General features: G+C 36.8%; 1 protein-coding gene across 3 annotated transcripts in view; it reads left to right on the top strand.

The window, feature by feature from the left end:
* Nucleotides 1-13633, top strand: part of LOC107591002 (receptor-type tyrosine-protein phosphatase N2-like) — a 212802-nt gene that overhangs the window by 182373 nt on the left and 16796 nt on the right. For 2 of the 3 annotated variants that reach the window (XM_016279986.1, XM_016279987.1), the window contains 4 exons: nt 3351-3566; nt 7267-7479; nt 12628-12775; nt 13034-13107. In XM_016279986.1, coding sequence (XP_016135472.1) covers nt 3351-3566; nt 7267-7479; nt 12628-12775; nt 13034-13107 — 651 coding nt within the window. The remainder of the gene's footprint in view (nt 1-3350; nt 3567-7266; nt 7480-12627; nt 12776-13033; nt 13108-13633) is intronic. The other variant, XM_016279988.1, reaches the window with a different exon arrangement.

Below are 13633 nucleotides of genomic sequence, written 5' to 3' on the forward strand. Positions count from 1 at the left end.
TCAATTAAAAAAATATATATATAAGAACTAGGAGTGCACATTCTAAAGGCTGTAAGACTCATTTTCATTTGTTCAATATCGTGAGCATGTTTAATTAAGTTATTTTTAAATGTATAGGTTTTTAATTCAGTACATTTATTCTTTTATTTTCTTCCTATTTTTAAGATCTATAGAGCTGAGATTGGAGTGGATGGTTTTAAGGTAGAGCGATTATTGTGTGTAATAGTGAAAGGATATATGGGCGGCCCTTGTCCCAACCTTTCACCCGTCACAGTCTCTCCTCCACCCATCCCTTCCCTCAATGATTTAAATCAGCCGGTGCATCCCAAATCCATCTCCCTTTTGTCCTTGCCCAAATATACAAATCTTTTGTTTATCTTCTGTCCTTTAAAGAACGAAAAAAGAGGGGGTAAAAGAACTTAAAAATCAAAACTCCATACATACAGATTGCTTAAAAAAGTTAATTGCTATCAGGGATTTTTGTCTGGCCATACATTGATCTTTTTGTTAGGTGTTTAGTTTATGTTTTACCTTGGCTTGGACAGTAGTCCTGGATTGAAGTGTTATTTTGTATGGATGCTGATTCACTGTTCTACAAATGTTGTTGTTGTTGTTGTTTAATCGCTCATTATAAAATCTACATGTATGAGAATTTAAATTTTGTCAGTGTGGTAAAGTTTCAGTCAAGAGATTCATTAGCGGAAGCTGAGGATAAGCAATATCTGATGACCCTGCAAACACACCCATTAATCCAGAAACACATCTCACCCAGTAACATATTTTCCCTCTTCTTGTTTGCTATGCCTCGCTTTTCTTTTCTTTTTTTATGCATATCACATTATTCATTTTTCTAGAATTTTTTTCTCCCTTCATCTTTTGTTTTATTTTAAATTCTTATAATATATTTAAATGAAGAAAAACGTTTCTTCACTGAAACAAATTTATATGGCATTCTAGATACTTTATAGATTTATACACACAGAATTCTTTGTATTTCTACTTCAGATGAGGATTTGAGAACCTTAGTACTTTTTTGGAGAGAAAGCTTGATGTGAACTTGCCTGTCTTTTTTCAGTAGACTCATGTGAATCAGAAATTTGCAAGTCCAATTTTATTCCCTACAGAAGAACAAAACCAAAAAAGCATAAAGGATTCTCTCTCTCCCTCCCTTTTTTCTGTCTCTTTTTTTAAGTTTTCTTCTCTGCTTTTACGTAAACTGTGTTTTTGCGGGTTTTCTACTATAAAACTAAATGTGTTGAAGGAAGTGAGATTTAACACATTATTTCAATTGAAATAATCAGCAGATTATTTTCTTTTATAGAGAATTATTTTAGAGAATTCTCGTGTTTTGAGAGTAAAGATTTAGGTAATTCCACAATACAACATACCGTGTAGAGTCTGCATTGCATTTCAACATATTTGCTGTCTTCCTTATAATAAGAGAAGGTATGTGATAGACTGGTTATTTTTTTATCGTATTATTTTACGAATAATTCCTTAGTGATGTTGAGATTTTTTTTTCAACTACATATATCAGTTGTACATGCACCAAAATAATATGTTTAGATCATAAGAAACATTTTTGCTAAGCAATAATTTTGTACATATAATACGAAATATTTTTTGTCGACCTTGCTTTGATGTAGGTGCTTTATTTTATTTTAATGATATATATTTATGCTGTATGATTAATTTTCGTAGTGTCGTTTCATTAATTTCATATACACTGTAATCTGTGTTTAATTTGGGAATAGACTACCTCAGGACAACATTTTTCCATTTTTATTTTATATCTTCTCTTCTTTTTTGGTCTATTTTCCAGTCCCTTGCTCAAATGCCGAATGCATGTATTCTATTTAGTTATAATTAATTGCGGACATTATTTAGCCAAGCACAATTTTCTTTTCAGAGCCAGCTTTTCATGTTAGAGATCTTTTCATGTAATTCGATTGAGAGCGCTAAGCCTATCGAGGGATGAGGGAAGGAGAGGGGGGGATTCTATTCCAGCTGAATGCGCCCTCCTCTCTACACACTCTCCATGCAACGTTTGATGGGTGGAAAGCAAACCATTTCTGCACCATCAAAAGCCCACAATCACAAGAAGTAGAAACTAATCCTTGGAAACTACTAAACCTCACATTTAGGAGCTAATATTTTCAGTAATGTGTAGCTAGTGTATGGGGGATTTCAGTATGTGATTAAATGGAGTGGCATATGTAAGCTTAGAGCTTGATTTATATATTGTGTGCTTCACAGTCCTAAATGTTATGTTTGTACCGCATTAACAAATGTGAAGTAGATTATAGTCATCGTTTCTAAAATACGATCAGAAAAATCAGTCGTGGGATGGCATCTCGCTTTGCTCGCATGGCTCATAGTTCTGTGATCAGTCGGTTGGTATGATAGCACTGAATGCGAATAGAGGCAGATTAAAAAAATCTCTGAACCCCATTCTAAAGGCCTCAGTCTATTCAGCCTCACAAGGCATTTGGAAACAATACGCCGCCAATCCCCCAGCAGCTTAGCCCCGGCTGTCAGCCCTCCCCCCGAGGGGCTAACAAGCCTGACAACCCCCTCTACAGTGGAACGTTCATGGGGCTCGGACCTTTTAGGTACTCCCCCTCGGCTTAGCCCCTCTCCCATTTTATTAACTTGGAGGTCTGAGCCAATTCCCCCATCCCGACCAAACCCAAGACTTGGAGGCTAATTAGCAACAAGCTGGTACAGTGAGGACCGACCCTAATTGCTCTGTGGTGGCATGCTTCGACCTGCCAAGACAAGAGTGGATCGGGCCTTCATTTCCCAAGTGTCGGCTTGAGGTGTATCTACATCAGTGTATAGCTAGTAAAAATTACAAGCAATATATAAGTGTCTTGGTGCCTAATTTAAACTATCGTATGAAAACACCAATTGGACATTATACTGTGATCAGTTGGGTGATATACATACATATATCTTAAATACATCTTGTCTTACTTACATATATATATATATATATATATATATATATATATATATATATCTTACATTTTCAAATATTAAAAATATTATTACAATTTAAAATAACTCTTTTATGTTTTAATTTATTTTAGACGTGACATATTTCAGTAATGGCAAAGCTGAATTTTCAGCAGCCATTACTCCAGTCTTCAGTGTCACATGACCTTTCAGAAATCATTCTAATATGCTGATTTGGTGCTCACGAAACATTTATAATTACTATCAATGTTGGAAACAGTTGTTCTGCTTAATATTTTAGTATTTTTTATATATAATGTGTGTATGCATTATCTTGTTTTAAATTCACAATGTTTATCAGAGTTTCTCTCTCTACTCTGTTCTTATTTCAGAGGGGCAAACTGAACCACATCCCCGTGGTCAAACAGAGTCAAGTGGAGCCAGGCAACTTTTTGATTCTGGTGGTGGTTTCCATGGTTTTTATTGTGATGGTGTTGGGGATGTCGGGGGCTCTGTACTGCTTGCACCATCGCTCCCACCATAAGCTGAAGGAAAAGCTGGCTGGTTTGGGAAGCTACACAGGCCATGATGCCACGACAGCCTATCAGGTAGGAGCAGGACGATTATTTCAGCCAATCATGTTTTCTCTGACGTTCATCCGTGCATATTAACATGAATAAGCTTCTCTGTTTTTCCAGATATAGTGAACAAGTTGTCCTCATCCAAGGTTATTTTTACTTCCCATTACAGAGTAACACACTCTGTATTTGCGATCATCACCAGGTGTATTGAAGGTTCTTAAAGGTTCCAAAACAAAAAGGCAATGAAATTCATTTAAAGCTTCTTTTCCTTAATTATGACCCATTGGAGCAGGCTCAGATGTCCTTGCATGACAGCGGTGTTTAATATGAATCCTAATTGAGGCAGAGCCCTTTTTAGCAAGGAAATGAGTTTGTTGTCTGACCTTTCTTTCACGGCTCCTGGAGGGAGGGCTTGCGGTGAAGGCTTATTGATTTTGTGTTGGGCTCAGCTGTACTCAATGAGACTGGATCGCAGGGTGCAAGCGCTTGGCTTCCTCCCCCGCCTTCAATATTTAATAAACCTCTCACACTTTGTCGAGAAGTCCCTTCCATAAACGTCGGCCCTATCACTGTGGCAAAATTATTTGCGTTTCTCAATATTATTACGGGGCAGTCACACATTATGTCTTGACACCTTTGTTATGTTTTCATTTCAGGTTTTAATTACTTTGTATTGATTTTAATTTGTGTGTAATGTTGTCGTATCGTGGTTTGTTGCGAGTGCTTTCGGCCCTTTAGATCTGCCAGGTTGCTTAGGTTTTTTTTTTAAGTGAATAAGATTAAAGGCATAGACAGGGCTCTTACTGTGTAGTTGTAAGGGATTTCCCAACTTCTGTAGCTGGAATGAATGCAGTCTTGTGCACAGGGACTCTTACAGTGAAACATGCAATTAGAATCAGTTCTGCCGCAATGATTCTGTAGCAGATCAAAACACACACACACACACACACCACCGTCACCAATGCCACCCACCTACTCTCTCTCTTACACACACCCTCTCACATTATTATACTTTTATTTTTATTCCTTCATCGAACACACTCACGCATGTTCACACTTTTTTGTTCTCCCTGTTAATACCTTATTATATAGCAAATTTCGTATTCAAAATTTTTTCTTGTTGTAATAAAGTATAGCAAAGATACTTTTTGGTTTTGTTCCAACTTCTCTGACTTATTTTATTTATTTATTTTACTTATATTTACTCAAAGGTGGAACAGGCTTAAACAGTTACTATTTGAAGCTGTTTAAAATAAGTAATTAATCTGTATCTTGGCTGCAGTTTATTTGCAAAATCTGGTCAGTGCTGTGAGACCAATGGTAGTTTTTACATCAATACAATTCATGATCCTGTTTATGTCCCTCACGTTCTAACCATACTTATAAAATCCAATATCCACCAGGAATTTTTCATTAGGTAAAGTAGTTTCATTTGTGTTACCATGCACTCTTTTTAAAGAATTTACCTTTTGTTAAGACACATGACATTAAAGGTTATAATTATGTACATTATTTAAAGTAAAAACATGCTGTTAAAGTAATCTTTTTTTTTTAAGAATTAGACATTAAAGATCAAATAATTTTTAGGATTGATTTATGGGACTGGGTGCAGGCTGGTAGACTAGATCATGGCACTAGCAACATCAAAGTCACACCTCGAATACGCTGAAAATCACTTTAGATAAAAGCATTTACCAAAATGTTAATGTTAAGGAACATGTATTTATTCATTTACTTTTAGTTTATATATTTCCAGCTTTTACTGCTCCTTAAGTAATCTTCCCAACTCTTCTCATTGCATTTCACTTTATTTACTGTTCCAGCCTGTTTTTTTGATACTTATTGGTTTACTGATTATAAGAGAGGCAAATGTATGCATTAATTTGTGCTGGCTGGCATGAGCATGATTTTATCAGGAAGTGGGCACTGTTTTAGCAGTTGGCACTTGTTTTTGCAGTTTTCCTTATTCTAAGTCAGAATGACTCATAATGGACATCAGATCAGATATTAATGTTAAGGGTGGACTCCATCCTTTAGTCTGTGGTTTCTGTTTAGCCCCCACCACCTTCCCTCCTGGTTTCTCTCATTGGAGAGCTCCATTAGTGTGACGCAGTAAACTTCCACCTCCAACCCCCACACTCCCTCACTGACCCCCAGTCAGCCTCACTCGGCTCTCTTTTTTTATCTGGGTGCTTTTTTAACTATTGGACATTTTGATCTCAGATGGGGTCATACTGTTGTGACTAGCAACTGCTTCAAAAAGTGATTGTCTGTGCTGTTTCACCTCAAATGGAAAATGGAAGGAAGGCAAAGGAAAAAAGAAATCATCACAACTGAGCACAATGCGCAGAAGGTTTTTCACTCAATAAAATTGAAGCTTTTAATGCTTTAAAATGGCTTTAAAATGTTACAAAATCCTGTTGTGTTATTGTTATAGCAAAAAACCTAGTTGCTATTTGCCTGAAAATGCACATAGTTGCTTGATGCTTTTCAGAATGGATTTAATTCCTTGTAAATCGTTGTAAACATTATAGAGTGCATGTAGTCAGAATTGTTTTGTTAAAAGTGCTGTAAGCGATGTTAGCCATTTCACTGTCGTCCGCCACTGGCTTAGTCTGCCCTCCTCCCTTTTTAAAATTCCTCCTCCAAAAATCAAACATGATCTCACCGAACCAAATGTACAAAATGACTGACAGGCAGAGAGCATCCCATCGTCTTCTGATTGGCCTAAACAATAGTGTCCTGCACCCAAATTTATTTTTTCTATTAACAGACATAATATCTCAGGACTCCTATTTCAGTGATATCTGTCAGGTAGTGCAGACATTTTATGTGTGCTCTTCCATGAGTAATTGCTCACAGCAATTATATGTTGAGAGCCAGGTTAGCAGGGATCTAATGACACATCTGTGAAAGAATCCAGCTCGTACACTGTAACATCCATCTGATATCCTCATAGAGTCACTGATCCAGGCAAAGTGTTGTTTGTTTCTACTTTTGTTCTTTCAGTCTGCTGCTTTGTTTCATTTGTCAAGACAAATGGTAGATAAAAGCTTGGAATTTTAATTCCTGAATGACGTGAGTGATGGAAATGTAGCCATTAAGCCCAAAGGAAAGACTTGTGAGGATAGCAGTGAATATAAGTTTTTGCAGTTGGTTGACAAATGCAGTGACTATATTCTGAGAAAGAGAGTTAGATGTATTTTGTAAATAAATTGCTAATACTGAATGTTTTAGTGGCATTTTATGAACAATTTGGTCACACACTCTCATACTGTAAGCTAATTTTATGCATGCTTTTGATTGATTATATATGTAAATGTATTCTTTTTTTAGAGGTTAATCCCTTATCTATGAACCTTGTGTTTAAATATGACTGGTAGCATTTAGTAATGATTTGCTCCACTGGTGGGTCGTGAGTTTATGCAGATGAAAGATTTCATCTTGTAGAGCAGACAGTGATGTAATGTGTTGTTGGCTGTATCATGAACCCACTCTGAGATGCAAAGTGGAGATAAATTAAATAGAGTTTATTATGCTGATGCGGTATCAGTTTGTGTTCATATGGTTTTCTTATATAAATACCCATTATAATATTCTAAGCATAATAACCAGTGCTTTGATGCTATAGTTTGCGTGATTGATCATTTTACTGTGAACAGCTTTATGAGGTTCCCCAGCAAATGTCTTCACAGATAAGACTAATGTTTGTCCACTTTCTCGATAGGATCTCTGTCGTCAGCGCATGGCGGTGCAGACATCAGACCGTGGAGACCGATCAGAGGTGTTTCACCCATCGCACACGTCACGCATTAACAGCGTGTCCTCACAGTTCAGCGATGGACCGATGCAGAGTCCCTCCACCCGCAGCAGCACATCCTCCTGGAGTGAAGAGCCTTCCCAAACCAACATGGACATCTCCACTGGACACATGATACTGGTAAACAGTTTAATATATGCTTACGTGAACACAGGACAGACACTATTGAACACAGTGCCTTATACTACTCACACTCTCCATACACAGCCTCTGTCGTTGCAGTCATAATCAGGATGAACATAAATACACTTTATAGATAGCCAAACACATGCCTCTGCTCCTGTCTCTATCTCTTTGTTTTTCCTTCACCTCTGTCTCACATCAGTCACTTATTTCAGATTTTGGGTTTGTTTTTGGTCTGAAAGGTACTGCAGGGCTCCATGGACGCTGGATTTTCTGACACAATGGATTGTTTTAATTTCACCCCAACTTTTGTTTTATTCATCTCAGCACAGCTTCGACAGGAAAGACTGATAGGTGCCTGGTAGCGTTGTGTTCATTACCGAGCAGGGAATCTAGTGGAGCAGTGGAGCAAAAGACAGCCACTGAGTTGATTAATTTAGCGTATTGTGTTTTCCTGTAATGGATGTCCCTTAGTGAGATTGTTTAAGGTTTTTTTTCAGCAGTATAATAAAACCATGTGCGTTGTTAGGCAGAGATGCGTGTGCTAAAGTGTACACAATTACAAAGCAATTGTTCAAGGATTCAGAAGTTTGCAAAATGCTGTGGTAATGATTTAATTGATTCTTCAGCTGTTTTGAAGCATCTTGTCTTCATACACACACAGCAAGGATAGTAAAACACTTGGTAGTTCACGCTTATAGACTGTTAGAGACTATTAGATTTCTAGTTTTTTTTATGTGCAGCCATAGAAAATGTTTATGCACACCCTCAATGTTAAATGCACATTGCACTCTGAACAGTGCAATAATGCTTACATGTAGTAGTTGATATTTGATATTTGCCAGTTTTCACCACCAGCCAATAAGTTTTCTGTTTGGCCGTTAAGTATCGGCAATGTGTCTTTTATTTTGACATCTCCCAGACTTTTATTTTGATGCACATTTTCTGTCTTTGTTAGTTTGCTGTATATATTTAACTGTTCTTTTTAATAAATTATTAGACAGTAATGTTAAACAAAATTGACTATTATTAGTAAGAGAAAAATGAACACTATTATACTTGTATATATCAGTATTCAGCAAATATGCATTTAGAATTTAAACAAGACTTTGAATATATAATACATTTTTATTATTTGTTATTTACTTCCTTTATAGTCATGTTACTTTTTAGTCATTTAAATATTTCTTTATTTGTAAAAACTTTTTTTTACTAAAAATACTATAATAGGATAACAGAATCAATCAAATAAGTTTAGAATCAAATAATCAAAAAAATATATTTTTTCCATATTTTTAAAAATATTTTTTTCTTAATTTAGTAAATATTACGTTCTAAATTTTATTGCAGCATGTTTTAAATCTTTAAATTTAATAGTGTGATATTGTATATATTGGCTTTATATTGACCATCGGCCACACTGCTCTGTAAGATATCAACATCGGCCATGAAAAATCCATATTGATCGATGTGCTACAGAAAACTTCAAAATCACATCTCTAAGCAATGACTGCAGTACCAGCTAGTGCAATGTACTATCAGAGGTTACTGCTTGTACACTATCCATCTCTCAATGGGTGCAATCAATGACGAGTTATGAAATAATAACTATTCTGATAGCGCAATCTCTCAGTATGTCAGGTTGCTATAAGGCATCTGTTTTCATCCCTCCTCAAAGATAAGAGCAAAGCTAGAGAATGCATTCTCCGTAGCCCAGCCTCATATGGAGCTGCCCAGCATTATAATGGCACCTTGTTTTGCCATCATATTTTGACTGACAATCCCTCTTTGGTTTAATATATACTTTGTATTTGATTTCCACCTTCTACCACAAGGTAAGATAAGATCTATTCATTCTAATTCAAATACAGCTAATTATTTAAATACATTATTACAGATGTTGTTTCTGTACATTTAAATGGGTCAGATATGCATGTTTTTGTGTGCATAAAATGTGAGTCTTAAATCAAATATTATGACATATAATTGGTTTAAGAGTCTGACATTGAATCCAATATCAAGTACTTCTCTATATAGAATGCGAAAAACAAATATGCCAAAAGAGTAGTATGTCCAAATACAAAGCATTCGAGAACCAGTAGGTGAAAAGTACCCAGATGACCTACTACTTATGGTGAGATTCTAAATTGTGCATTCAATAGACACATTACTATCCCATGAGGCCATAGGAGAGGATTTGGGAATGGCAGTAAAGCGTTGCTACTGGCGCTGTAGGTCAGCATCACCAGAATTTGGTTTATACTATATAGAACATACTTTTTTAACGGTCGCATAGTATGTTCAATTTCAAATGTAGTACCTACTAAGACAGTATGCGATTTCGGACACACTGTGAGATTTAGCCCAGATATCTGATCTTTTTATTATATATAGCTACTGCAGGATCATGAAGAACTAATTCAGAACCTTGGACAGCACCACAGTTCACTGCTTTTGCTCCACTGCACTGTTTATTATTAATGCGTGCAGCATGGACATGGTGAAAGATAATGCGGGAGAGAGACAGGTTTTGTCTTTTTTTTTTTTTAATTAGAGCAACAAATCCTTGATATGTTCAATATGAAATATGTGTATGTATGTGCATTTGAAAGCCAGCAGTACCCTGCAGTATTTCGTGCTTATTTGACATTGCTTAAAGAAGTGATGGAGTGATTTTTTTTTTCAGTGTGAATGGAGAGAAAAGAGTCTGCTGTCTGTCAGGGAGAAGTACCTCAGTGATTAAATGGTTGGCTAGCTGCCAAATCCCTCTATCTCTGATTAAATCACGCATCATCTTGCTAATAGAGGTGGTATTAGAGAAGGCAAATAGAGAGAGTTACTGTTACATATGGTCTCAGAAACACACACACATAGGGCAGATGCTCCATCAACCATCTGTAACATAAAAACAAGAAAATCTAAAGGAGAAAAAAAAATGAAAAGCTTCTGTCCAGAAGGTCAGATAAATTGTTCGAGAAGAGCAAATTGTCCTCATAACAGCCATATGTGGCCACTCACAGTTGCCGTTTGTCCGCTCACAGCACTCAGGCAGAACTTGAGAAGTAAACTGATTGCTGGGTAATTTGTTTCTCTTGTGATATGTAACTTGAAGGATGAGAACATTTTAAGTGCAGCTGCCTGTCATGATTTATCCTGGTAAAATGGCAGTGGTTTTGTGGAAAAGTGCTTTGGTTGTTATTAAGTTAAGGTAGATAGAGATCAATAGACATCATGACTTAGTAAGATTATTGTGCAGGAGTTTTTTAATTATTCTTGTGCATTATTATTCATGTATTTGTGCTACAGTTCAAACGTTTGGCAGAGTAAATTCGTTTTTTCTTTTTTTTTTTTTAGGAAATGACTAATTTTTATTCAACAAGGAAAGAAAGAAATTTGATCTTTCTGTTCATCAAAGCATCCTATCCTGGTTTACACAAAAATATTAAGCAGCACAACTGTTTTTTACATCTGCAATAAGAAATGTTTTTTGAGCACCAAATCAGCATATCAGAATGATTTCTGAAGGATCACGTGACACTGAAGACTGGAGTAATGACTGCTAAAATTTCAACTTCGCCAATTTACAGGAATAAATTATATTTTAAAAAATAAATTTGAATAGAAAACAGTAAATGTAGCCTTGATGAGCAAAATCATTAAAAACTCTTACCGACTCCAAAGCTGTTATGGAAATTTTGAATAATAGCTTTGCTTTAAAAGGATAGCAGTGGTATTTGTATCTTTAAACTAAAAGGAAAGCCTTCCGACAACTAGACTTTCTTGGTCACTGGCCACATTTTTCTCCTGTTTGAGTTCATCTTATTACAGTGGCATTTAATCAAAGTCTTTTCTCCTTCACTAAATCATGAATTCCATATGAACCATAATGTCTTCTATTAAGCGACTTGTCACACGGTTCATCATCTCTTAAAACAAGGTCTCTCACACACATGCCCACTGTTCAGAGAAGTGCAAAATGCTATTCAAATAAGAAAAAATATATCTTAAGAGAATGTTCAAATAGCGGTGATGATGGTGTACATGAAGAAATAGATGTTCTATAAATTATATATTTTAAAAGGGCACTTTTGGCATGCACAAACGTTTGAATGTGTGTCAAAGCCCTGCGAGATTACGGATTGTTGTCTGTGTACGGGCCAAGAGGATTCTTGACATTAGTTTATGAGTGTGTAATTTGTTTTCACACAATAAATTCAAACACACATTCACATGTCCACATGCACAAGGTAAACCCCTTCTTGTGGGTTAACAATGAGAGGCCAGAAATAAGCAGCCAAAAAACAAGACACCAACCGCCAAACAACTCTTACGCTCTGTCCAGCGACACAGTCCTCTGAGCTCTCTGTCTGTCTCTCTCTCTCTCTTTCTCTCTCAGTCTCTGTCTCTCTCCCTCCACTCCCCTTTGTCTCAGTTGAATTCAATTTGGGCTTCTTGGGAAGGCGGCTTAAGCACAGACAATCTTATCAGCATTTGTGCAAGCAGTGAAAAGGAGTGATTGAAGCAGGCTGAAGAGGCACTGGTGTGCCCAGGCCTTTCAGGAGTCTTAATTGCATGTGTGATTGTCAGGACAAGCCCCCTCCCTGCAACCCCCCTTTCTCTACCTCTCTCTCCCTCTCTTCTCCTTTGTGGTGCATGTTTAGGATTACTGTCTACGATTCCCGTGCTGAGCGGGTTTGAGCTCTTGTCTGTCTGAAGGTGGATAGGTGAGTGATTGTATTGTTGGGAAGAAAGAAAGCACAGAAAGCGATAGGTTGGCCTTGGAGGTAAAGCTGGATTATAGCAGACGAATGGAAACTTGCTATGGAGCTTTTATACTCATCGGATTTTGGGGAGGGACAGAGACTTAATTCAAATGCGTTTACATGGGAAGGCAAATGGCACATGAAATGCATAAGCACAAGAAATATGGTTCATGCTCTTGATTGCATTGTATAAACAACAAATGTAACCCTGCGTTGAACTGAAATCCTCTGCTTTATATGTGCGTCACTCTTTTTTATGTTGTCTGGACTGGAATGCTTTCCATCTTTGAGTTATGCATATTACAGGAAATATTTTATTCACCATATCATCATTAGGACCTTTCAAACAACTTTTGACTCTGTGTCTTTCTCCCATGTGCAGTCGTATATGGAGGATCACCTGCAGAACAAGGATCGTTTGGATAAGGAGTGGGAGGCTCTCTGTAGTTACCAGGCTGAGCCAGCAGCATGTGCGGTGGGTCAGGAGGAACAGAATGTCCAGCGCAACCGCCCACACGGTGTCCTTGTGTGTGAGTGCTTCGCAAATTGTATCTGCCTCGAATTAATTTATATTTGTTTTCTTATGCACTATGCCGTAGAACGGCAGCACGGCCTGTTTGGATTAATTAAAAAAGTCAGTGGCCTCTTCATACACTGATCAGAATTTTTCTAAAAATGTGCAGTCTCTACTAAAGGAACGATCACATGTTTAAGAGAAGTGTGTTATTGAAATGTTGATGCTCTAGTAGTTACGTCATCATCGGTCTGTCTGTCTTTGAATACTGTAGATGATCACTCCAGAGTCATCCTGAAGCCGGAGAATAACCAATCCAGATCTGATTACATCAACGCCAGTCCCATTGTAAGTAGCAATGCTCATTATTTACATATTTTATGCATCATGTCCAATAATGGAAGTGAAAACGCCTCTTACAGGTTGTTCATGTGACGGAAACACTGACTCTTTTTGAAACATAGTATTTATGTCCGTTTTAGCCAAATACTTGGACTTTGTCAGGTCTGTTTTATCCTCTCCTTTGAAATTTGAGACTTGCTTATATTTTTTATTTATTTGTTCCCATTTTCTCCTTCACTTCTCTCCTCTGTGGATCAACATTGACCATTCTCAGACGGTTAAATATGCTCTTTTATGTATATGTAGAAGCACAGACACTGAGGGACTGAGAAAGCACAGAGAAAAAAACTTAAAAGTAGGTTTCAAATAGTCAGTCATTAATTTCTAGAACAAATATAAACACGGCAAACATTATGAGCCAAAAGGAAGGTTTGTCTATTAATGTAAGCTTTTTGTGTGCATAATATTAGACACAGACCACGTGAATGCCTTAAAACCAAACACTGTGATTTCATTGCCATCATAGAAACAA

This window comes from Sinocyclocheilus grahami, unplaced genomic scaffold, assembly GCF_001515645.1.
Source record: "Sinocyclocheilus grahami isolate Dianchi unplaced genomic scaffold, SAMN03320097.WGS_v1.1 scaffold136.1, whole genome shotgun sequence".
NCBI lineage: Eukaryota > Metazoa > Chordata > Actinopteri > Cypriniformes > Cyprinidae > Sinocyclocheilus > Sinocyclocheilus grahami.